The sequence below is a fragment of the Dendrobates tinctorius genome, unplaced genomic scaffold (genome assembly GCF_039654945.1).
Source record: "Dendrobates tinctorius isolate UK_male_01 unplaced genomic scaffold, ASM3965494v1 ptg000003l, whole genome shotgun sequence".
Classification (NCBI taxonomy): Eukaryota; Metazoa; Chordata; class Amphibia; order Anura; family Dendrobatidae; genus Dendrobates; species Dendrobates tinctorius.
In genome coordinates this window covers 50,636,561-50,662,959 of record NW_027361671.1, presented here as the reverse complement: position 1 = coordinate 50,662,959, position 26,399 = coordinate 50,636,561, and the positions used below count along the sequence as shown (strand labels likewise).

Here is a 26,399-nt window from a genome sequence, read left to right as displayed (position 1 = left end):
CCTTCACTGTTTACCAGTCTCAGCTCCGTCCATATTGTAGCGGCTGTTTTCCATGTTCTGTTAGAAAATGTACAGGTCTTTGCCTTGTAAACAATGAAGGTAAGGTTGTTGGGAGGTAAGCCTCAACCTATCTGATATTGATGGTCAACCCAAAGGCTAGGCCCTCAGTGTGTAAAAAACTTAGAATAAAAACAATGAATAGATACACTGTAGTAAGTAAAACACAGGATACTTGACTTTTTTTTAACGAAAAAAGTGTAAAAGCCATACCACGTACCACTGCGACAAGTTGTACCCATTCGGGATGGTCCCTAACTGTAGTATCTAACCTCGCTTTGTTCCAGGAGACCTCAGAATAAATGGGGAGCAGAGAGGGACCTGGGCCTGACTGCGTTTTACACCTGCCTGTGTGAAAGATAGACAATTTGCACAGCCCAAAGTCCAGAAAAAACTTTGATGTGTTGTGTTCCAGATCTGACAAGTATCTCATATTTTAGTACACTATTGTGAAAATTTAAAATCACAATTTTAACGTTTTGCAAGAAAAATTGTACTGTATATTAAAGGGATTTTCTTACTTTACTGACAAATGAAATAGTGAATAGATTTCAGAAACTTTTGGTCTCCTTGGCTAGACACGCCAGGCTTTGCCACTAGATCAATAATCAGGGATGATAATGATGTCTCGCTCTATAATTGAGCTACTTTTGAATGGAAGATAATCAGTCTGCCATATGAATAAACACGCTCTGACACAGTCAGTATATATCTATACAATATATAGGTTGTTGGTAGTGATGAGCGAGTATACTTGTTACTCGAGACTTTCCAAGCATGCTCGGGTGTTTTCCGAGTATTTTGGCGCGCTCGGAGATTTAGTTTGTGTCGCTGTAGCTCCATGATTTGCGGCTGCTGGACAGGCTGAATACATGTGGGGATTGCCTGTTTGTTAGGAAATCCTTACATGTACTGTATGCAGGCTGTCTAGCAGCTGCAAATCATGGAGCTGCGTCGACAAACACTAAATCTCCGAGCACGCCAAAATACTCGATCACCCGAGCATGGTCGGAAAACACGAATAACGAGTATACTCGCTCATCACTAGTTGTTGGCAATAATTCGTTACCTGTAACTGTATATGAAATAATGGAACAGGACATTGGGTCAGTGGGAGGAGGGATGGGATGGTGGGAATATGTTTTGTGTGTGTTGTTTCTCTATGTAAAACTTTAAAAATTACTTAATTTAAAAAAAAAAAATGTGGTTTTCCTTCCCCCTTGGCTCACACTAGGTAAAATAATAAACTCAGGTGTTTCTCACCCTCCTTTCATTCCTGCCTTAGTCTTTGTTGACAGACTGCACAAGTGGCATCACAACTACAGCGAATACAGCACAAGTGACATCGCGACTACAGCGAATACAGCACAAGTGACATCACAACTACAGCGAATACAGCACAAGTGGCATCACAACTACAGCGAATACAGCACAAGTGACATCGCGACTACAGCGAATACAGCACAAATGACATCGCGACTACAGCGAATACAGCACAAATGACATCGCAACTACAGCGAATACAGCACAAGTGACATCGCGACTACAGCGAATACAGCACAAGTGACATCGCGACTACAGCGAATACAGCACAAATGACATCGCGACTACAGCGAATACAGCACAAGTGACATCGCGACTACAGCGAATACAGCGCAAGTGACATCGCGACTACAGCGAATACAGCGCAAGTGACATCGCGACTACAGCGAATACAGCGCAAATGACATCGCGACTACAGCGAATACAGCACAAGTGACATCCCGACTACAGCGAATACAGCACAAGTGACATCCCGACTACAGCGAATACAGCACAAGTGACATCCCGACTACAGCGAATACAGCACAAGTGACATCGCGACTACAGCGAATACAGCACAAGTGACATCACAACTACAGCGAATACAGCACAAGTGACATCGCGACTACAGCGAATACAGCACAAGTGACATCACGACTACAACGAATACAGCACAAGTGACATCGCGACTACAGCGAATACAGCGCAAGTGACATCACGACTACAGCCAATACAGCGCAAGTGACATCACGACTACAGCCAATACAGCACAAGTGACATCGCGACTACAGCGAATACAGCACAAGTGACATCACGACTACAGCGAATACAGCACAAATGACATCGAGACTACAGCGAATACAGCACAAGTGACATCACGACTACAGCGAATACAGCGCAAGTGACATCATGACTACAGCGAATACAGCACAAGTGACATCGCGACTACAGCGAATACAGCACAAGTGACATCACGACTACAGCAAATACAGCCACATGCATTGTAGTTGTGATGAAACAAATAGAAAGTAAGCCAGCTCACCAGTAACCTCCGCAGATCCACGGAACTCCGTATAGACAGACGTGTAAATGAATTGTATCAAAAGAGTTGTAAGTTCCAGCTGTGTAAAAAATTCTTCTTTATTAGATCATATTAAAAATACACATGTCACATGTGCTCTCCAAAAAAGTGCCAACATCACTGACCGAGGCACTATGCAGACTGCACTTCTGATGTGCCCTGAACCATAATAGATCATTCAGTGCTCATAGGGTACCATTGGTTTCTGCAGCACAGATCCTTTTTAGGCTATGCGCACACGCTGCGGTTTTTGCTGCGGTTCCACTGCGGTTTTGACCGCAGCAGAACTGCAGCAGTTCTGCAGACAGTGTACAGCAGCATGTTATCCTATGGGATTTACATTCTGCTGTGCACATGCTGCGGATTTTTAACTGCGGAAAAGCTGCGGTTTTGAAACCGCAGAAACAATTGACATGTCAATTCTTTCTGCGGATTCTGCTGCGGTTTGCCACCTATTCCATTGTCCAGATGGCAAACCGCAGGGCAAAACCGCAGGTAAAACCGCAGGTATTTTACCTGTGGTTTTACCTGCGGTTCTGCAGATAAAAATCCGCAAGTAAATCTGCAGTGTGTGCACATAGCCTTACGTAGGACACTGTGCTGCCAAGAACAATGATCTTTTGAGACAACCAAAAAATAATTTCACCCATTTACACTGCATGAGTTTTGGGACACGAGTGCTTTTAGCAACTGTTGTATCCATTAATTGTGCAGGGTGAAATAATTTGAATAGCAGATGTTAGGGCGCATGCAAACATCTGTGGATCTCTGTTCGATCACAAACCACAATGCACGGACTGGCTGCGGGTCTCCCGCCTGGAACATGACCGCTTCATATATTGTATGATGCAGGCGCGCTTTGGTCGGTCTGTGCACTATCAGTCTGTGACTGGACAGAGATCCACGGACATCTGCATGAGTCCTTACTTTAGTCAGAAAGAAATACACTCCATAACTTTGCTGGAACGTTGTCCTTTGGCGGGGAGTTTAGTCTGAGCACTTCTTCTTTATTAAAGCCATGAGTTACGTAGTGTAAAATGAGGTCATCAATGAATATTGTAAATTGATATAAATGTGTGCAACATGTAAGATTTATGATATCGCATGACATACGGTTATTAGTTATAAGCTATTAGCTAATGTCTATTGTAGGAAAAGAGCCAGTAACATGTGCCTTGTCCATGCCTGGTGTACTCTTCTGGTTGGTTGCCTCTTCAGCTGGCATTCCTTGTGAGGAACATGTTCGCCTTTGATCTGTTCTTTCTTGTCAATGAAAGGTAAGTGTATAATTAGTTCTAGCACAAGCCCTGTCATGCCGAGGTTCCAGTGCACTGTTTTGGCAGCCGGGGTGAGGTTATTACTCGTCGTATCATGTTGGTTTGGGCCACCCTGCTTCAGATTAAAAGTGGAGCAGAAGGAAAAGAGTGATGACAGCTAGGCTGATGCCGTGTGCAGAGCTTTGCATTATACATGTTGCATAGGAAAGCTTAGTAGCATCTTGTATAGTACAGCAAAAATGCAAAGGGCACAGGAGACAGCACAGATGTCTGTCTTGACAGAGTGGGAATATGAGAAGAGCACGAGAAAACCTCGGATTGCATTGAATTACTCCCTTTGTTTGAGTGCACCGTAAAGGGCAATTATTTCACTACAGAATACTACAATATTTATAACAGTTGATGCTGCGTTATATTGTTTTCTTGGAAGAAGACCACACACTGTACTGTGTCTCTGACAACATTAAATATGCTTTGTCCATTCAGGTATATTGTCACATAGTTATTTTATGCATGATTAAAATACATAGCTATAGAAAAAAACAAAAAAAAAACCTTTATTAGCTCATGCATAATATTTACATCTCAAATATTTCTCAACTCTATATTTGAGTCTGTGAATAGCTTAATCTATCTGTACAGCTTAAACTTTTTCTTTTTAGGAAGTCTCTTATTTTGGCTTCTGTCTTATTTAACCCCTTAATGACCGGAGCTTTTTTTCAGTTTTGTGTTTTCGTCTTTCGTTCCCCTTCTTCCCAGAGCCATGACTTTTTTATTTTTCCGTCAATATGGCCATGTGAAGGCTTATTTTTTGCGGGACGAGTTGTACTTTTGAACGACACCATTGATTTTACCATGTCGTGTAACAGAAAACAGGAAAAAAAATTCCAAGTGCCGTGAAATTGCAAAAAAAGTGCTTTCCCACACTTATTTGTTTAGCTTTTTAAGTGGTGAAAAAAATTCCAAAAAAGAAAAAACTGAGCAGTTTTCCGAGACCCGTGGCATCTCCATTTTTCCTGATCTCGGGTTGGGTGAGGGCTTATTTTTTGCGCACCGAGCTGACGTTTTTATTGATACTATTTTTGTGCAGATATAATCTTTTGATCACCTGTTATTGCATTTTAATGCAATGTCACGGCGAACAAAATTTTTTTAATTCTGACGTTTCGATTTTTTCTTGCTACGCCGTTTAGCGATCAGATTAATCCTTTTTCTTATAGATCGGATGATTCTGAACACGGCGATACCAAATATGTCTGTTTGATTTTATTTTTATTGTTCAATTTTGAATGAGGCGAAAGGGGGGTTATTTAAACTTTTATTTATTTATTTATTTTTTTAATATTTTGAAAACCTTTTTTTTTTTTTTTCTTTCTAACTTTTGGCATGCTTCAATGGTCTCCATGGGAGGATAAAAGCTGCCATAGCTTGATCGGCTCTGCTACATGGAGACGTTGCTCAGATCGCCTCTATGTAGCAGAATGACAGCATTACTCTGAGCAACAACCAAAGGGTGGGGCTCACAGCAATCCGGCATCAACAACCATAGAGGGCTCAAGGAGACCTCTGGTTGTTATGCTGACGCACCAATAACCCCCGATTATGTGACGGAGTCAGTGGTGCGCGTATTTCCGGCGGAAGCGCAAAACAGCTGACATGTCCAGGCTTTGATGCGGGCTCACCGCCGGAGCCCTCATTAAAGCGGGGGATACTGCCAGCTGACATACTATTCTGTCAGCTGGCAGTAAGGGGTTAAAGATGTTGCCTGGATCTAAGGCAGTACATGAGTCATTCTAATAGAATGGTATTTAACAGTGAGAAATGCAATATTCTACATCTGGCTAGGAAAAAGGAAAATTACATCTACAGAATGGGAAGAATAGAACTAAGCAACAACACATTTGAAAAACAGTGTGATGCAACGGCAAAAAAGGCAAACACCGTTCTAGGATGTGTTAAGAGAAACATGGAGTCTTGATCATGTGAAATAATGATCCCCATCTACTCTTCCTTGGTCAGGCCTCATCTGGAATACTGTGTCCAGTTCTGGGAGCCACATTTTAAAAAAGATATTGAAACACTGGAGCAAGTTCAGAAAAGAGGAACGATTAAAAGATCTAGGAATGTTTAGTTTGCAAAAAAGAAGGCTAAGAGGAGACTTAACAGCTATCTACAAATATCTGAAGGGCTGTCACATTGTAGAGGGATCATGCTTATTCTCATTTGCACATGGAAACACGAGAAGCAATGGAATGAAACTGAAAGGGAGAAGACACAGGTTAGCTATTAGGAAAAAAAACTTTTTGGCAGTGAGGGTAATCAAAGAGTGGAACAGCCTGCCATGAGAGGTGGTGAGTTCTCCTTCAGTGGAAGTCTTCAAACAGAGGCTGGACAGACTTTTGTCTGAGATGGTTTAGTGAATCCTGCTTTGAGTAGGGGGTTGGAAATTATAACCCTGGAGGTCCCTACCAACTCTACCTTTCTATGACTCTAACATATTGATGATGTTAGGTAAGTAGTTAGGTATTGATGTTCTTTAGGTAAGTCAGTAATATCAGATCAGTGGTGGACCAACATCCAACTTGTTTGCTATTCAACATTCCTTTAATTACCTGATTACACAGGCATGGAGTGGATTTCTGATCTGTAGTAGATGGTCCACTGTACATAGGATCTGTGCTGCAGAGAACAATGGTACCCTTTTTATATATCACGATGAGCTGCTGAAAACTGATTTTTTTTTTTTTTTGTGCAACACTAAAGATAGGTTCACCTGACGAACAAGCATTCTTATTCATCAGGTGATCAGCAGCCTGTCTTAGACTGCAAGATTATTGAGAACAAGAGTCCTAGGAATGCTCATTCTCTTTAATCTTCCAGTACAACTGGACCAATGGCCACACAATTTGGACAAATGCAGAGCTGTCGTGTACATTTACCACAGATTTCCAATGGACTGTTGTTGTTTAGCAACGCTGTTCACTTCCAAAAAACAATGATGCGGACTGTAATAATCATTATATAACTGCATTGGTTTGTAGTTAAACCGAATGTCAACTCTGTGTTCCCTGCCGGTGGCCTCTTCATGTCTCCATATTCTTAGCCTGTTTAATGTGTCTTCCGCACAGTGTCCTAATCGCAGTGTCCGACTCCTCTTTACGCTTTATGGCACCATATGGACAAACCATAAAGCTGCACTAAGAGGTGTTCAGGGAATTGCATTTAATGCAGTTGCTCGATATTTTAGTAGGTCCCCGATCTCTTAGCTGTTACCATGTATAAGCCATACAGCCCTTTTTTGTCTTTAGTTATGCAGAAAGACTGAATGATCTAATTTCTTCCTTCTTGTACATTGCATATACGCTTACATGGGGCTAAATAATTCTTTACTGCCTAATGTTTATAGGTCTATTTATGCATCATTAATAAAAGTTTCATGTGTAACAGTTGTACTTTTGTAGCTTTTTGCACTATATATCACAAAGCCAAATGGCAGATAATTATTCTTAATCTGTTTATTAATAGTATGATATGAAAAAAACAAAACATGGTAAATGTTCCACATTGGGTGAAGGAGCGGTGAACTTCTCCGAGCTGACTGGTTTTGTGGTTCTCTCTTTCCCAGTGGTGTATTTTGGTGAAGTCTTCTGCGGTAGTAAATTCTAATACTAGGTTGTATGCGTCTGAGCGCTTCAAGGTCAGTTTAACATCTCGGCGCGCTCTATGGACAGGATATGTGCAGTGGGAATTTTTCTAAAGAGCTTTAGAAGCCTTTCTTCTTTCCAGCTCCATAAACTGTTTGGTGATTGTGCTTCTGCAGCGCACAATACATTTGTACATCTGGATTGAAAATGAAGTCAACATGAATTTAATTTTCTTGAATATTGATGCAAATATGTTGAACAAAATGGCTGACAATGGCTTTTGAGCTGCAAAATAGCAATTGCCAACAGATTTGCATCAGTTTTTCCAAGTAGCATTATCTTTGACTAATTGCATGTCCTCAGGTAGAACTGATAACCTCCAATTATTCAGTTATGTCACACACAAATCTGAGTAGCAATATCACAGCTCTATTCCAACAGTATCTACAGCGATGACTGGATCAAACCTTGCATGGCTTAGCCTGCGTCCTCATAACTGTTAGGAGTCGGATTCCTGCGTTTACTCAGCAGGGATCCAGACCCTCACATTCTGCACTCTCCTCCTATTTTGCCACTGCAGAGGAGATTGCAGAAGAGATTGCCTTGCAGCAAATCTCTCCTGAGGCAAAGTCCTTCTGTCCTCTTACTGGGCATACTCATGGGACGATCTCCCATTGGAGATCGGGAGTCATGTGCTCAGGTTCCGCTCCAGTTCTCATTGGTCCATCTCAGAGATCTGGAAGCGTGCAGAAGGTCCCAGCTGCTATAAAAGGCGCACATGGCTGTTCCGCCATGCGCTAGTATAGTCACACTTGCTGCTGTGTGTATGAGGACGGATGCATGATTCTGGTGAATGACTCATTATAAAACCCCTTCCCTCTGATATTACGGATGTGAATAGCGACTGAGTTAGTTTCAGCGCCAGCGCTCCTCTGCTGCAACATCCACAGCTGCTAGCGTCAGACATTGCGCTTGCTCCTTGCCTTTGTCGTTTGGCGGCAGTGTCCACGCCGCGCTGCAGTAGCAGTCTCCTTTGCGTTTGCAGTTGCAACGCCGCTCACACGGTAGGTCATATTGAAAAAATATATACCCGTATATACTCCTGTATAAGCCGAGATATTCAGCACATTTTTTTTGTGCTGAAAATGTCCCCTCGGCTTATACACGAGTCATTGTCCAGAAAGCTAGCGGGGGAGGGGGAGCAGCGGCAGGAGCCGGCGGCTGTGACATCATACTCACCCTCCTCGTGCCCTCGCTGAAAGTCCCTGCATCTCCGTTGTCCCGGCGCCGCAGCTCTTCCTGTGCTGAGCTGTTACGTGGTACAGCTCATTAAGGTAATGACTATGCATGCACGCGTCTCCACTCCCATAGGCGTGGAGCGCATATTAATTACCTTAATGAGCGGTACCACCTGACCGCTGAGCACTGGAAGAGCTGCGGCGCCGGAACAACGGAGATGTAGGGACATGCAGCGACGGCGCGAGAAGGACGGGGGAGGGGGAGCCGAGTGAAATTATGCATACAAGATGGGACGGGGGATCGGGGGAGCCATGCTTACAACGAGGGGACCGGTGGAGACATGCATAGAACAGGGGGGGCCACACAGTGCAGGATAGGGATGAGGGGACAATGCATACCAGGCTTATATTCGAGTCAATAAGCTTACCCAGTTAAACATAGGAAAATTAGATGTCTTGGCTTATACTCAGGTCGTCCTATACTCGAGTATATACGGTATTATGATTTATGATTTCAGTGTTTGACTGTGCCCTATGACAACAAAACTATAGAAAAAACCTGTAGTAATATCCTAAAATAGTAATAGTATAGTGCTAAATAATAACTTGTTTAACATTATTATTATTTATTATTATTATTTATTGTTATAGCGCCATTTATTCCATGGCGCTTTACATGTGAGGAGGGGTATACATAAAAACAAGTACAATAATCTTAAACAATACAAGTCATAACTGGTACAGGAGGAGAGAGGACCCTGCCCGCGAGGGCTCACAATCTTCAAGGGATGGGTGATAATACAGTAGGCGAGGGTAGAGCTGGTCGTGCAGCGGTTTGGTCGATCGGTGGTTACTGCAGGTTATAGGCTTGTCGGAAGAGGTGGGTCTTCAGGCTCTTTTTGAAGGTTTCGATGGTAGGTGAGAGTCTGATATGTTGTGGTAGAGAGTTCCAGAGTAGGGGTGATGCGCGAGAGAAATCTTGTATGCGATTGTGGGAAGAGGAGATAAGAGGGGAGTAAAGAAGGAGATCTTGTGAGGATCGGAGGTTGCGTGCAGGAAAGTACCGGGAGACGAGGTCACAGATGTATGGAGGAGACAGGTTGTGGATTGCTTTGTATGTCATGGTTAGGGTTTTGTAATGGAGTCTCTGGGCAATTGGGAGCCAGTGAAGGGATTGACAGAGGAGAGAAGCTGGGGAATAGCGGGGGGACAGGAGGATTAGTCGGGCAGCAGAGTTTAGAATAGATTGGAGGGGTGCGAGAGTGTTTGCGGGGAGGCCACAGAGCATGAGGTTGCAGTAGTCAAGGCGAGAGATGATGAGGGCATGGACTAGGGTTTTTGCAGATTCTTGGGTGAGGAATGAACGGATGCGTGAAATATTTTTGAGTTGAAGTCGGCAGGAAGTGGAGAGGGTTTGGATATGTGGTTTGAAGGAGAGATCAGCGTCAAGGATTACTCCGAGGCAGCGAGCTTGTGGGACTGGGGAGAGTGGGCAGTCATTTACTGTAATTGATAGGTTCGTAGGGGGGGTCATGTGAGATGGGGGAAAGATGATGAATTCTGTTTTGTCCATGTTGAGTTTCAGATATCTAGTGGAGAAGAAGGATGAAATAGTGGACAGACATTGAGGGATTCTGGTTAGTAGGGAGGTGATATCTGGTCCAGAGATGTAGATCTGTGTGTCATCAGCATAAAGATGATACTGAAAGCCATGAGATTCTATGAGCTGTCCCAGGCCAAAGGTGTAAATAGAGAACAGCAGGGGCCCAAGGACTGAACCTTGTGGGACTCCGACAGATAGGGGGCGAGGTGAGGAGGTGGTGTGTGAGTGGGAGACACTGAATGTCCGGTCTGTTAGGTATGATGAGATCCAGGAGAGGGCCAAGTCTGTGATGCCGAGGGATGAGAGGGTCTGTAATAATAGGGAATGGTCCACTGTGTCAAAGGCAGCCGACAGGTCCAGGAGGAGGAGGACAGAGTAGTGTCGCTTGCTCTTGGCAGTTAAGAGGTCATTGGTGACCTTAGTAAGGGCAGTTTCAGTGGAGTGGTGTGACCGGAAGCCAGATTGTAAGCGGTCGAAGAGGGAGCAAGAAGAGAGATGGGAGGACAGTTCAAGGTAGACGTGTTGTTCCAGTAGCTTGGAGGCGTATGGGAGAAGTGATATAGGGCGATAGCTAGATACAGAGGATGGGTCAAGAGAGGGCTTTTTGAGGATAGGTGTGATGGAGGCATGTTTAAAGCTTGAGGGGAAAACACCAGTTGTTAGTGACAGGTTGAAGAGATGGGTTAGGGTTGGGATGAAGACTGTGGTGAGGTTTGGGATGAAGTGGGATGGGATCGGGTCGAGTGCACAGGTGGTGAGATGTGATCTTGAGAGTAGAGTGGAGAGTCGATCTTCTGTAATGGTGGAGAAGTTGGTTTTGAAGGTGGAGGGCTGGGAAGTCGGGAGGAAGGGCTCTGGGGGTTGTTGACCAAAACTGTCCCTGATGTTATCAATTTTCTGCTTGAAAAATGAGGCAAAGTCTTCAGCTGAGATGAGTGGGGAGGGAGGAGGTGCTGGGGGGCGGAGGAGAGAATTGAAGGTGTTGAATAACTGTTTAGGGTTGTGAGACAGGGAGGATATGAGAGATGAGAAGTAGGTTTGTTTAGCTGTGGCGAGTGTGGTCTTGAAAGTAGTGAGGGACTGTTTGAATGCGATGAAGTGCTTGTTGGAGTGGGATCTTTTCCATCTGCGCTCAGCAGCCCTGGAAGCTCGCCTCAGCTCTTTGGTCAGGCTGGTGTGCCAGGGCTGTCTGTTGATTTTGCGAGTTTTGGTATGTGTAAGTGGGGCAGCGGATTCCAAAGCTACAGCTATTGTGGTGTTATATAGAGCGGCAGCGTCATCCGCATTGTGTAAGGAACTTATATCTGTAAGAGGGAGGAGGGATTCAGAGAATGAGTGTAGGTCAAGGTGTTTAAGATTCCTGCGAGGGTGTGAAAGTTTGTGGGGTGGGGATTGTAGACATGGAGTGAAGAGGGAAGAGAATGTGAGCAGGTTGTGGTCAGAGAGAGGAAGAGGTGAGTTAGAGAGGTTAGATAGGGAGCAGAGGCGGGTGAAGATGAGGTCCAGTGTGTGGCCATCTTTGTGGGTGGCTGTAGAAGACCATTGAGTGAGGCCGAAGGAGGAAGTGAGAGATAGAAGTTTAGTGGCAGCTGAGAGGGAAGTGTCGATGGGGATGTTGAAGTCGCCCATGATGATAGTAGGGATGTCCGCGGAAAGGAAATGAAGTAACCAGGTGGTGAAGTGGTCAAAGAAGGTGGTGGCTGGCCCTGGGGGGCGGTAGATGACAGCCAGTTGGAGGTTGGAGGGGGAGTAGATGCGCACAGAGTGCACCTCAAAGGAAGGGAGGGTAACAGAGGGTGGCAGTGGGATTGGGGTGAAGGAGCAGGTATCTGACAGGAGAAAACCAACTCCTCCACCATGTTTGCTGCTGGGGCGGGGGGTGTGAGAAAGGTGGAAGCCGCCATACGAAAGTGCAGCAGGAGAGGCTGTGTCAGAAGGGGTGAGCCAGGTTTCGGTGATGGCAAGGAAGGAGAGTTTGGTAGTAACAAAAAGATCATGGATGTAGGAAAGCTTGTTGCAGACAGAGCGAGCGTTCCACAGAGCTCCTGTTAGTGGGACTGGGGAAGCGGGGGCTGGGTGAATGGGTATAAGGTTGGAGAGGTTACGGAAGGTTGTGATAGAGTGTGGATGGGAGGTAGAAATGACTGTGGGAATGTGGTGAGGAGGACCAGGATTTGGGGAGATATCGCCAGCAGTGAGAAGGAGCAGAGAAAGTGTTAGCAGGTGGGAGCAGGAGAGGGCATGAGGGGGCTGTCTGTGTTTGGAGACAGAGGATTGTATGTTAAGGAACAGTTTTGAGGCGGAGGTGAGGTGGATGGGGAGGATTGAAGAAGAGATGAACAGTTCCTTACTAGGAGTAGGGATTAGGGGAATTAGCAGAAAGTGAAGGATTATTGGGGTGAAAGTGAAAACAAACAGAAACATTGTTTACAGTGACTGTGTCCAGTTACCTTCAGTTCCCTTCTGGTTCAATTCTGCTTTTAATTCTTAAATTAATCTTCACACTTCTAGCACACACTTATAGCAATCACAATGCAGACTTGTGCTCTGCAATATATGTACAACTAAGTGCAGTCAGGTGTGAAGCAGAGAGGCGTGGTCTCTGCTCATTTTGGTCAGACAATTAAGAGTGGACCAGATGTATATGATCAAGCCAGAGTAAACAAGGTCATAAATAACACTGGGGTAAGCTGGGGTTAGCTGAAAGGCATACCATGTGAATGCTAGGTGCAGAGGCAAGTCTATGTGCAAAGCTGGGTGATGCACTGTGTGTCCTTCATAGACAGAGAGCAGGAGAGCTGGGTGGATGGACATACCATGTGAATGCTAGGTGCAGAGGCAAGTCTATGGGCAAAGCTGGGTGATGCACTGTGTGTCCTTCATAGACAGACAGCAGGAGAGCAGGAGAGCTGGGTGGATGGACATACCTGTCGGAAGAATAGAGATGCTTGTTAGAGTGCGATGGTGGCAGGTAGCAGGGCACAGTCTGTATACATCCTTCTGGTTTTAATTCTTAAATTAATCTTCACACTTCTAGCACACACTTATAGAACATTAATAGAAATGTAGTCTAATGAGCCATTAGCAATAATTACAGTTGTTGGGCTTAAAAAGTTGTTACCAAGATGTGAAGTTATTCCCAATCCATAGGATAGAATAATGACGACTTGATTGCCGAGGGCCTGACCGCAGCGACTCCCACAATCTCAAGAATGGCCTATGAAGTGGCATCTGAATAAATTGAAGCTCAAGCATGTGCACCTTCCGCACCATTAAGGGGTTTCCACTGGATCCATACTCTAGTCGTTCTAATACTGTTTGCTGAGCATGCTCAGATGCACCTAATGACCCTGTTTAATACAACATCTAACAGCACAGCTGCGCTATGATACCTATTATGCCTGCTGCATTTGCACCTAATGATCCTGTCTTAATTTAAAAACAGATGCACCTATGCTGATAAAACATAGCTCAGACCCTTTCATATCATCATATCCTCATTGCTCTAACAGCTGGGTTGTAACACAGCTCAGTTATTTTATGCTCAGCTCTGCTATGCTTGCAGGGAAGCACTTTATCATGTTTTGAAGATCGCCAGGAAGATCCCCAGGTACTACCAGTTAAACGTGGATTATATTGTAAATAGAAATGAATATTTGTCAAATACAGCTATCACTGGTCTCCTCATCCAAATAAATAAATATGCTTATGTTAAGATCTTTGTTTCTCTATCAGGAAGTACACAGGAGAGCAGAGAGAGGGGCCTGCAGCACTGGGGAGAAGCAGAGTGTTGCTAGGAAATTTGCGACAAAAGGAGATGACAATAGACACAAGATAAAAGAAACTTTGTTGGGCTTGTACTGTATATGAACAATAGTTGTTTAGATACTGTGGTTTGTAAAAATAAAATAAAAATTACCATTGTGGGGATAACCATTTAATTCTCAGTGGGAGCTCCTTAGATAGCCACGTGATGTATTTTGTCATCTCCAGGGGACCCGTTAAAAGTGAATGGATTGAAGGTGGGCACGCTCAGCCTCCACTCCATTCAGGCAAACCCTTTTTTGCAATCAGTGGGGGTCCTAGCAGCAGAACACCCAGCGATCAGGAAGTTATTCCCTACTTTATGGATAGAGGGAAAAGTCACATCTTGGCACTAATCCTTTCAAGGTACTGAACTTCCCTTTGAGTGCTAGAACCTGAAGCTATTGGCTACACACCTTGCCTCTCTGCAGCTGCTAACCTTCGGAAGCATTGGAACTGGAGATTCAGCCGTATATTTTCTAAATCATTTGATTTCAAGTAAAAGCCCTCATACATAATAGAATGTCCTCTGAAGAAACTCTGATTTTGCTGAGGCTGGAATGTGGGCATCCTGATCATCTCCAGATGTAAGATTGGGAGGATTGGGCCTGCATTGTTGAGATTTTGACTCTGGATGCTTGTGTTTTCTGGAGAAATAAACAGCGGCCAGGCCTCTGGCAGCAGCTTTCTCCACTCTCCCCATTTTAAACGCTCGTCCGAGATGAACGTTCATGTGCCGTGGAGTTGAGAGAAATTGATCTGTGGTCCATGTTTCCTCCTTTACCTGATAATTCTCTTATAATTCCAATCAAGTTCCCTGCTCTGTATAGGCGTCCTAATAGTTTCAACTGCAGACTGGATAAAACCAAGCAGCATATTCCACTACCTTCATTGTTGATATATTTGAAAATGTAGACATTCCATCATTAGAAGTACAAGTCTTCATTAGTATACAAGACATGCAATGCAACCCCCAATATAGTAATCTCCATTGTGGAGTTAAACACCTTGTTTAGGTTCCCTGTCTCCAAGCTCAGAGCATAAACCGGCAGAGACTCCTGTGTGGTGGGATATGGTGTTCAGACATGGTGCCAGAGTGGTACATCTAATGACAGATTGGCTATAAATAAGCATTGAGGATATTGGATTTATTATATTTATATATAAGTTATCGTTTCCGCTAAACAGAAGTAAAATACATTTAAAAAAAAATTATTTCTTACGCCTGTCATTGTAACTCACTTTGTTTCTTAGACACGTACCTGTACTTCTTACTGCTAAGTTGCTGCTTTCTGTAATAGTGTGTATATTTCTATTCATTTCATTTATTAAACCCCGGAGTAATAATACCTAAATGGAGTCTCCTTTGCCACTAAAGAGCATAAAGTGGAGTTTGACATAATCTATCAGTATCTAGCATCCCTTCTGGGATAACTGAACACACTCCGCATTCGCAATCATCCCTTTCAAAGTAAGACCTCTGCTTATTATGTGAATGTCACGTATTGGCTGAAGAGGTAAAATGTAGCAAGCATCCTCCTCTCCCAGGCGAGACGTCTGATAAAGCAATAATATGAAACGCCAAAGAGAAAGCTGTGAAACTTGTGAAATTCAGCAAGCAGCAGGACACTGAAGAAACATATTACATAGAACCTAGAATCCAGCTGTATTCTCTACAGTGTGTTCCATTACAAAGTGAAGGATTATTCCCATGGTAATCATACTTAAAGGGGTTTGTTTCAGAACGATAACCCAAAGTGAAAGGAGGTTCTCAGTCTATTTCATTAAAAAAACACAATTCTGTCCAATACATGCTCCATCAGTGGTCATCTTGGATCGTGGTGTACCGGGGGTTAAAGGAAGCATCGGCAGGGAAACGGTGGTTTTTGTTCATTCTGCGTCCCAAAAATCGGAATAAAAAGTGATCAAAAAATGTCACGTGCCCGAAAATGGTACCAATAAAAACATCAACTTGTCCCGCAAAAAATAAGACCTCACATGACTCAGTGGGTCAAAATATGGAAAAATTATAGCTCTCAATATGTGGTGATGGCAAAAACTATTTTTACAATAAAAAGCGTCTTTTAACGTGTAACAGCTGCGAAACATAAAACCCGCCATAAATAGTAAATCATACCCCCCGTTATCACTCCCTTAGTTAGGGAAAAATAAAAAATACATTTTTTTATTTCCATTTTCCCATTAGGGATAGGGCTAAGGTTAGGGCTGAGATTAGGGTTAGGGTTGGAGTTAGAATTGGGGGATTTCCACTGTTTGGGCACATCAGGTGCTCTCCAAACGCAACATGGCGTCTGATCTCAATTCCAGCCAATTTTGAGTTGAAAAAGTCAAATGGTGCTCCTTCCCTTCCAAGCTCTGCCATGCGCCCAAACAGTGTTTTACCCCCACATGTAGGGTATCAGCCTACTCAGGACAAATTGCAAAACAACTTTTTGGGTCCAATTTCTCCTGTTACCCTTAGGAAAATAAAAAATTGGGGGCAAAAAATCATTTTTGTGGAAAAAAAAAATGATTTTTTTTATTTTCAAGCCCGGGCATCATAACCTTCTGTGAAGCACTTGGGGGTTTTATAGTGCTCACCACACATCTACATAAGTTCCGTGGGGGGTCTAGTTTCCAAAATGGGGGTCACTTGTGGGGGGTTTCAACTGTTTAGGTACATCAGGGGCTCTCCAAACGCGACTTGACACCCGCAGACCATTCCATCAAAGTCTTCATTACAAAACGTAACTATTTCCCTTCTGAGCCTTGACATGTGCCCATACAGTAGTTTTCTCCCACATATGGGGTATCAGCGTACTCAGGACAAATTGGACAACAACTTTTGGGGTCCAATTTCTCCTGTTACCCTTGGGAAAATAAAACAAAAAAAATAAAACAATTGGGGACTAAAAGATCATGTTTGTGGAAAAAATACGATTTTTTTATTTTCACACCAGGGCGTTATAAACTTCTATGAAGCACTGGGGGGTTCAAAGTGCTCACCACACATCTAGATAAGTTCCTTGGGGGATCTAGTTTCCAAAATGGTGTCATTTGTGGGGGGGGTTTCCACTGTTTTGGTACATCAGGGTCTTTCCAAACGCGACATGGTGTCCGATCTCAATTCCAGCCAAAAAGTCAAATGGCGCTGCTTCCCTTCCGAGCTCTGCCATGCGCCCAAATAGTCGTTTACACCCACATATGGGGTATCGGCGTACCCAGGACAAATTGCACAATAACTTTTAGGGTCCTGTTACCCTTGGGAAAATAAAAATTGGGGGTGAAAAGATCATTTTTGTGGAAAAAAAAATGATTTTTTAATTGTACGGCTGTACGTTATAAACTTCTGTGAAGCCCTTGTGGGTTCAAAGTTCTCACCACATATCTAGATAAGTTTCTTGGGGGGTCTAGTTTTCAAAATGGGGTCACTTGTGGGGGGGGTTCCACTGTTTAGGTACATCAGGGGCTCTCCAAAAGTGACATGGCGTCCGATCTGAATTCCAGCCAATTTTGCATTGAAAAAGTCTAACGGCGCTCCTTCCCTTCTGAGCTCTGTCATGCGCTGAAACAGTGGTTCCCCCCACATATCAGGTATCAGCGTACTCAGGACAAATTGCACAGTAACTTTTGCAGTCCAGTTTCTCCTTTTACCCTTGCTAAAATAAAAAAAAATTGGACCTGAAGTATTTTTTTTGTGAAAAAAAGTTAAATGTTCATTTTTTTATTTTTTTTTAAATATTCCAAAAATTCCTGTGAAACACCTGAAGGGTTAATAAACTTCTTGAATGTGGTTTTGAGCACCTTAAGGGGTGCAGTTTTTAGAATGGTGTCACTTTTGGGTATGTTCTATCATATAGACCCCTCAAAGTGGCTTCAAATGTGATGTGGTCCGTAAAAATAAAATGGTGTTGCAAAAATGAGAAATCGCTGGTCAACTTTTAACCCTTATAACTTCCTAACGAAAAAAATTTTGGTTCCAAAATTGTGCTGATATAAAGTAAACATGTGTGAAATATTACTTACCGTATATACTCGAATATAAGCTGAGATTTTCAGCCTGTTTTTTTGAGCTGAAAGTCCCCCTCTCGGCTTATATTCGAGTCATATACACCGGGGGGTCGGAGGGGGAGGGGGGGCGGGGGTGTCAGGTCATACTTACCCGTCCTGACGCTGTCTCTTGAGCCCCCAGCTTCTCCGCGCTCTCTATTCCTGCCTTCAGCGGTCACGTGGTACCGCTCATTAAAACTCATGTATATGCGCATATTCATGAGTTTTAATGAGCGGTATCACATGACCGCTGAACGCAGGAAGAGAGAGTGCGGAGAAGCTGGGGGCTCAAGCGACAGCGTCAGGACGGGTAAGTATAGCGATACTCACCTGTCCTGCGTCCATGGCTGCTTGCTTCTGTCTGTCATCGGTCAGTGACTTCAGACAGCAGAGGGCGCGGTGACGTGGTTAGTGCGTGCCACGCCCCCTTCAGTCTGAACGTCACTGACTGACGTGGCAGATAGCGGTGAGCAGCCATGGACTCAGGACAGGTGAGTATCTGACACCCAGCGACGGAGAGGTGAGTATGTCATTTTTTTTATTTTTACATGCTGCAGCAGCGGCAGCACATGGGGGAATAATCTTAAGGAGCTTCTAATGGGGGCAGTATATGGGGGAACAATATGGAGCTTCTAATGGGGGCAGTATATGGGGGAATAATCTATGGAGCTGTTTATGGGGGCAGTATATGGGGGAACAATATGGAGCTTCTAATGGGGGCAGTATATGGGGGAATAATCTATGGAGCTGCTTATGGGGGAAGTATATGGGGGAACAATCTGTGGAGCTTCTTATGGGGCAGCATATGGGGACCAATCTATGGAGCTTCTTATGGGGGCAGTATATGGGGGAACAATCTATGGAGCTTCTAATGGGGGCAGTATATGGGGGAACAATCTATGGAGCTTCTAATGGGGGCAGCATATGGGGGAACAATCTATGGAGCTTCTTATGGGGGCAGCATATGGGGACCAATCTATGGAGCTTCTTATGGGGGCAGTATATGGGGGAACAATCTATGGAGCTTCTAATGGGGGCAGCATATGGGGGAACAATCTATGGAGCTTCTTCTGGGGACACCATATGGGGGAATAATCTATGGAGCATTTCCCACCCTAGGCTTATACTCGAGTCAATAAGTTTTCCCAGTTTTTTTGTGGCAAAATTAGGGGGGTCGGCTTATACTCGGGTCGGCTTATACTCGAGTATATACGGTAAGTTTTTTGTGTGCCGTATCTCTGATTTAAGGGCATAAAAATTCAAAGTTGGAAAATTGCGAAATTTATTTGTATGAAATTTTACCACTAACATGAAGTAAAATATGTCTCGAGAAAACAATGTCAGAATCCATGGAAGCGTTCCAGAGTTATTACCTCATAAAGGGACAGTGGTCAGAATTGTAAAAAATTGGCCTGGTCAAGAACGTGCAAACCACCCTTGGGGGTTAAGGGGTTAACAACTGCCAAAAGATATTAAAACCGCGGCTGCTAAAGCTACTTATTCTCTCTTTGCCGCTATAAAACTGCAATCGTGAATAAAGCTGTAGCACCCCCCAGAGTCTGTAAATCTCCAGGGTCTTGGCTACCGGGGGTAGCTGAATCCCCGGAGAACTTGATCAGGGCCAGATTTTCTGATCACGTGGTTGCCGTTATTCACGGAATAGTGGTGATCACAAAAAAAAGTGTTCCCACTGTTACAATGATCTCTCTCTTTTGACATCATATACATGTCAGAGGAGAGAAATATGATGCCCCCCAAGACATCCCGGTACCTCTGCATATCCCGGACCCTCCTGTTCCATCCCCCAGCCTGGTGTCCTCTTCCTGGAAAATAAAAATTGGCATACGCAGTGCTCCCGCAGAGATCTGCTGGCCGGTTTCTACTGTTTAGGCACATCAGGAGCTCTCCAAACACGACACAACGTCTGATAATTATTCCAGCAAATTTTACATTCAAAAAGTCAAATGGCACTCCTTCCCTTCCGAGCCCTGCCGTGCACCCAAAAAGTAGATTTCCCCCACAGATAAGGTATTGGCATACTCAGAAGAAATTGCACAACAAATTTTGGGGTCCATTTTCTCCTGTTACCCTTGTGAAAATAAAAAAGGGTCTTAAGGGTATGTGCACACAATCCGTAAACGCTGCAGGTTGAGTGCTGCGTACTTATGCAGCATCCAACCTGTAGCGTCCAGATGTTACAACATAGTAGATTGGATTTTAAGACATCCCATGTCCACTATGCATCCAGAGAAGCCCAAGGCTGACCCACGGAGATGGACATGTAGCTCGTCTTTCCAGACGGTAGCATGTCAACTTCTCCGCAAGAGAAATTTCAACCATACAATGTACTGGATGTGCTGAATCCGCACAGTTCAGTGAACACATGCGGATTCACCTTCATTCAATAGACGGCAGCGCTTTTGACGCAACGAACATACACTGTGTCCAAAGCGCTGCCAATTCCGGATCGTCTGCACATACACTAAAGTAAAATTTTTTGTGAAAAAAAATAAATGTTCATTTTTTTCCTTCCACATTGCTTTAGTTCCTGTGAAGCATCTGAAGAGTTAATAAACTTCTTGAATGTGGTTTTGAGTACATTGAGGGGGTGCAATTTTTAGAATGGTGTCATTTTGGGGTATTTTTGGCGGAGCAGATCTCACTTGGCGCTGGTGTACTTGGTGACGGCCTTGGTGCCCTCGGACACGGCGTGCTTGGCCAGCTCTCCGGGCAGCAGCAGGCGCACGGCGGTCTGGATCTCCCGGGAGGTGATGGTGGAGCGCTTGTTGTAGTGAGCCAGGCGGGAGGCTTCCCCTGCGATGCGCTCGAAGATGTCGTTGACGAAGGAGTTCATGATGCCCATGGCCTTGGAGGAGATGCCGGTGTCGGGGTGGACCTGCTTCAGCACCTTGTACACGTAGATGGCGTAGCTCTCCTTCCTGCTCTTCCTCCGCTTCTTGCCGTCCTTCTTCTGAGTCTTGGTCACGGCTTTCTTCGAGCCCTTCTTGGGAGCTGGAGCAGACTTGGCGGGATCAGGCATGATGGGAAAGAGTAACGTCTCAGCACAAGAGAAAAGACTTCAACAATTAAATCGTCATGTGTAGACTATATACTGTATCTGTCTTGTTAGATGTTACTTGTTGTATCTGTTGTTATATATTATGTTGCCTCTTTGCCACAAAGAATTCCTTGTATATATGTAATATGTACTTGGCGATAATAAATTTGATTGATTGATTGATTGATTATAAGACCCCTCAAAGTTATTTCAAATGTGAGGTGGTCCCTAAAAAAAATGGTTTTGTAAATTTTGTTGGAAAAATGAGAAATTGCTGATCAAATTTTAACCCTTATAACTTCCTAACCAAAAATAAAATTTAAAAAATTGTGCTGATGTAAAGTAGACATGTGGGAAATGTTAACTATTTTGTGTGACATAATGCTCTAATTTAAGGGCATAAAAATGAAAAGTTTGACAATTGAAAAATTTTGGCCAAATTTCTTTTTTTTTTTTTCACAAACGCAATTCATCTGGAATAAATTTTGCCACTATCATGAAGTACAACATGTCACAGAAAACAGTCTCAGAATCACCGGGATCTGTTGAAGCGTTCTAGACTTATAACCTCATAAAGTGACAGTGGTCAGAATTGCAAAATTTGTCTCGGTCGTACAGGGGTTTGAGCCAGACTCTTCTAGATCAGTGTTACATTGGAACTTCAGATTTCATTTTATTTTAATCTGTTTTTTATTTTTTTCATTGTAGACACCTGCAGTGACCTGAACTCTGAGCTGCAGAGAGTACTGACAGGCCTAGAAAATGTCGTCTGTGGGAGGAAAAAGAGTAGCTGCAATCTGTCAGTGGTGGACGTCGATAGGCACATCGAGCAGCTCACAACAGCTAGTGAACACTGTGACCTGGCTATTAAGGTAACACGCTTATATGTCTACACACTGTGAAAAAATACTTTATAGAATTTTACAGGAAATGTTTTCATACATCAGGGGCTGACATGATGAATGTAAATGTGGCTATACACGGTAATTGAGCACGTGTTCAGTCTACGGCTGCTCCTCCCGAGCCTTCATGCATCCTCAGCTCAGTCAGGCGTGCATGTGTTCTCCATAGGGTGAGGGGAAGTAAGTCACTGGATATGTATGATGGGTATATGGGCACTCGACTATGGGATGGAGGGATATGTGTGATGGGTATATGGGCACAGGACTATGGGATGGCGGATGTGTGATGGGTATATGGGCACGGGCCTATGGGATGGAGGATATGTATGATGGGTATATGGGCACAGGACTATGGGATGGCGGATGTGCGATGGGTATATGGGCACGGGCCTATGGGATGGAGGATATGTATGATGGGTATATGGGCATGGGCCTATGGGATCGTGGATATGTATGATGGGTATATGGGCACGGGACTATGGGATGGAGGATAATTATAATTTGCTATAACTAACCACAGTTAGTTACTATGCCCGGGCAGCGCCAGGCTCTTCAGCTAGTAACATATAGACAAAGAAAAGTTGAGCTGAATGATTGTACAGGTTTGTCTGAAAGGATTCAGGTTAACTTGTTATTTATTCATTGAAATCCCTGGTGTTTGTATGCTTATGAGTCCAGTGGGTGGTCCTGCACAGTCATTGACCGCTATCTCTATGTAGAATCATGCAGGGACCGCCCACTGGACTCACAGGCATACAAACACCAGGGATTTCAATGAATACAATGCAATTTTTATTGAAACTTTTCCCACAAATGATATATCAGCTTCTCCAGCTCTTTAATATCCTTCCTACAGATCAGATACTATTTTTAATTTAACAGGTTCCCTTTAAGGACAAAAGGATCAGGCATAAACCTCCCTTTTTCCAGCTTTTGGCTTTTTAGTCCACATGTCTACTGAATATAATGTGTATCTGTATAAACTGCTTGAGCTCGTATTGTCTGTTGTAATAATACTGTGTGCTTTTTGTTTGCCAGACGGTTGAAGAAATAGAGGGTGTTCTGGGTCGTGAATTATATCCTAATTTGGCAGAAGAAAGGTCGCGATGGGAGAAAGAGCTGGCTGGTCTGCGGGAAGAAAATGAAAGCCTGACTGCCATGCTCTGCAGCAAAGAGGAAGATCTTAATAGGACTAAGTCTACTATGAATGCCATCCGAGAAGAAAGGGATAGACTGCGCCGAAGGGTATGACTGCTTTTAGTTCCATGTTTTTTACTGTCTGCTGCTAAAGTGTGACTAGGTTCCCTCAACTCGACGTACAATGATCACACATGGCAGCATCTGCGTGATCATCAACAGCTTCAGCACAATACTGGTCTGTGAAACCGGTGACCACCAGTGCTGAACATCAGGGGGTAGGAGTTCTCACTAGGCCCCCCCCTCCCCCCAAAAAAAAAATAAATACTTGGGGTCACAGAAGAGCATATCTCACAACTTTCCAGCCTTTACATAGTAATTTTCCTCCTGCTGAAGTCCTAGATTCCTTTTTCATTGCCCCCATAAAATATGATGCCAACAAAAGTGCCCCCCAAACACAGTATGTTACATCCATGGTGAATTCCTCTACATTAGTCTCCACATGTACAGTATAATGACCCCACTGTATCCCACCTAAACTCCCAAGGCAAAGTATGGTGACCCCAACACGGTATGATACCCAGCTGTGGTCCTCACAGAGCCCTCCATGCAGTATAATGCAGTACACCTTATAATGACTCCCATACAGCCCTCCACACAGTATGATGAATCCCACACAAACCTTCTTACTGTATAATTGCTTGCATACAGTGTAATGCCCCCCACAAGGACCTTCAAATATTATAATGGCCCCTCATAGCCTTCCATATAGTATAATGTACTCCTCATGGTCCTCTCCATACAATTTAATGCACCTCCCATAATCCTTCATACAATATAATGTATCGCTCATGGTCCTCCATACAATATAATGCATCGCCCATTGTCCGCTGTACAATATAATGCATCGCCCATTGTCCGCTATACAATATAATGCATCGCCCATGGTTCTCCATACAATATAATGCATCGCCCATGATCCTCCATACAATATAATGCATCGCCCATTTTCCACTATACAATATAATGCATCGCCCATGGTTCTCCATACAATATAATACATTGCCCATTTTCCACTATACAATATAATGCATCGCCCATTGTCCGCTATACAATGTAATGCATCGCCCATGGTTCTCCATACAATATAATACATTGCCCATTTTCCACTATACAATATAATGCATCGCCCATTGTCCGCTATACAATATAATGCATCGCCCATGGTTCTCCATACAATATAATATATTGCCCATGGTCCTCCATACTCTATTATGACCACTAGTCATTGATTTAAAAAAAATAAATACAATACTCACCTCTCCTTATTTCACCCGATACTCTGGTCTCTTGAGCGTGTGGTGTGAAGCGCCGCACATTTTAGAACAGCGGGCGCGCTGTAATGACGTAATCAAGACCGCTGCTTTGACACATCACACGCTGAGGAAGAAAGATGGGGGTGAAAGCATCTGCTGATGCTTCCTCCATCATCATCATTTTTCTCGCTGATGACCGGAGGGGGAGCCCGCTCTGGGTGCTAACTGGCGGAATGCGGGCTCTGACGGTTGGAGGGATGGCCCGGTGCCAGAGCTGACGGACAAATTGCAGGCGCTGACACCGGGTTCCCCTGGCTTACAGGCCTCATAGCAGTTGCGTGGCCTGCTGTCACTGGTGGTACGCCACTGCTGAACATACAGATAAATGGAGCTGGTTTCTATGAGCTGCAGCTTGTTGAACAGCTGGTTCTTCTGTCCGTCTTCAGTGTCTCGACCAGTGTCACGGTAGACCCTTCTGCGACATCGTGGGATCGTGTTGTCTGGTTCATTTCGGTTTCAGAATTTTTGGTAGCAAGAGAAGCTTGTTCAGAGCAATAACCACACAGCAATAGGCTTCTGTGAGACCCCACTGTACAATTTCATGCTGAGGCATAGAGGGGGTTTTTTTGTACAGATTCCACATATAGTGTCCTAACAATTATTTTGGCGGGGTCAGAGGTTTTTTGGTTTTTTTTTAAAGTTCCCTATAGCGTCAGTGACACTTGCATGTGACAGTGGAAGCCAGTGATTGGCTGCAGCAGTCACATCAATGATATACGAGAAGTCATTTCTGAAAACCGATCAATGAAGCATCCCAGAAATTCCAGAGAATTTAAAGGGATTTTCCCCCGAACAAAGTACTTTTTAATCAATAGATCTTTGAATAAAATGAATTCCCAATTGGATATGTTAAAAAAATGTTCCTGTGCTGAGGTAATCTTATAAATGTGCCCCTGCTGTGTACTGTGTAATGGCTGTGTCTGACCGTACAGGAACATGGTCTGATCATACCACAGCTCATAGTCAGGGGAGGATTCAAAAGAGAGTATACAGACATTACAGCATGGGATCATAGCTCATTCTTTCTTTGAGGTAAAATATTGTTTAAAAACAGGCAGGGAGATGTTTTACCTCACAAAAAGAATCAGCTGTGATCCTGTACTGTCCTGTCTGTATCCTCTCTTTTCCTTCCTCCCCTGCCCAGGAGATGTGGTGTGATCAGACCATGTTCCTGTACGGTCAGACACAGCCATTACACAGTACACAGCAGGGGCACATTTATAAGATTATCTCAGCACAGGAACATTTTTTTAATCACATCCAATTGTGGAATTATTTTTAATCCAAGATTTATTGATTACAGTGTACTTTGTTCGTGGGAAAACCTTTTTAACAGATGAATAGTAGTTAATTTTTTTTTTTATAACCATTCCACTTTCTTCAGAAAATTTCTAAAAATCTCTGAAAGTCCCAACATAGCTTACAGTGAAGACCTGTTGTGAATCCATATACTGTACAAAAGTCGGATGGTTGTGTTCAGCGTGGACGCTGCTGTGCTCCATTGTAGAGCCCTACCGCAGCCATTTCTTTTCATGCTGAATTAGTAAAACTGCTGACTGACCTTCAAGTAGATTTGCCCATGCCACCAGTCATGCCATCGCCCGCTGGGTTACATCTGTAAATTGGCTTTTCCCGTAAGCAACAATTTTCTTCCTTTTTGGTGCTAAAATGTGCGGCACATTTCCTTGTAAAACTGCTCATAAATAACCACAAATTGTAGAATTCTCCAGCTGCTTGTAGCATGGGCTCTGGCACTTGTAGCAGGTTGTGTCCCTGCCAGGGATATTGATTGCCCCTCGGCTGCTATCAGTTAATTTGCTGCCTGAATGCAGAATGTTTCATTGCATGATGGTACAGTAGTTGTGATTGG

At 43.8% G+C, this 26,399-nt stretch overlaps 2 protein-coding genes across 8 annotated transcripts in view; one reads left to right on the top strand and one right to left on the bottom strand.

The window, feature by feature from the left end:
* Positions 1 to 26,399, top strand: part of MCC (MCC regulator of WNT signaling pathway) — a 517,969-nt gene that overhangs the window by 375,949 nt on the left and 115,621 nt on the right. For all 7 annotated transcript variants that reach the window (XM_073551638.1, XM_073551567.1, XM_073551693.1 and 4 more), the window contains 2 exons: positions 21,823 to 21,986; positions 23,055 to 23,261. In XM_073551638.1, coding sequence (XP_073407739.1) covers positions 21,823 to 21,986; positions 23,055 to 23,261 — 371 coding nt within the window. The remainder of the gene's footprint in view (positions 1 to 21,822; positions 21,987 to 23,054; positions 23,262 to 26,399) is intronic.
* Positions 20,716 to 21,191, bottom strand: LOC141054883 (histone H2B 1.1). The gene has a single exon (XM_073551805.1). The coding sequence runs from the start codon at positions 21,094 to 21,096 to the stop codon at positions 20,716 to 20,718; it is 381 nt and encodes a 126-aa protein (XP_073407906.1). The 5' UTR covers positions 21,097 to 21,191.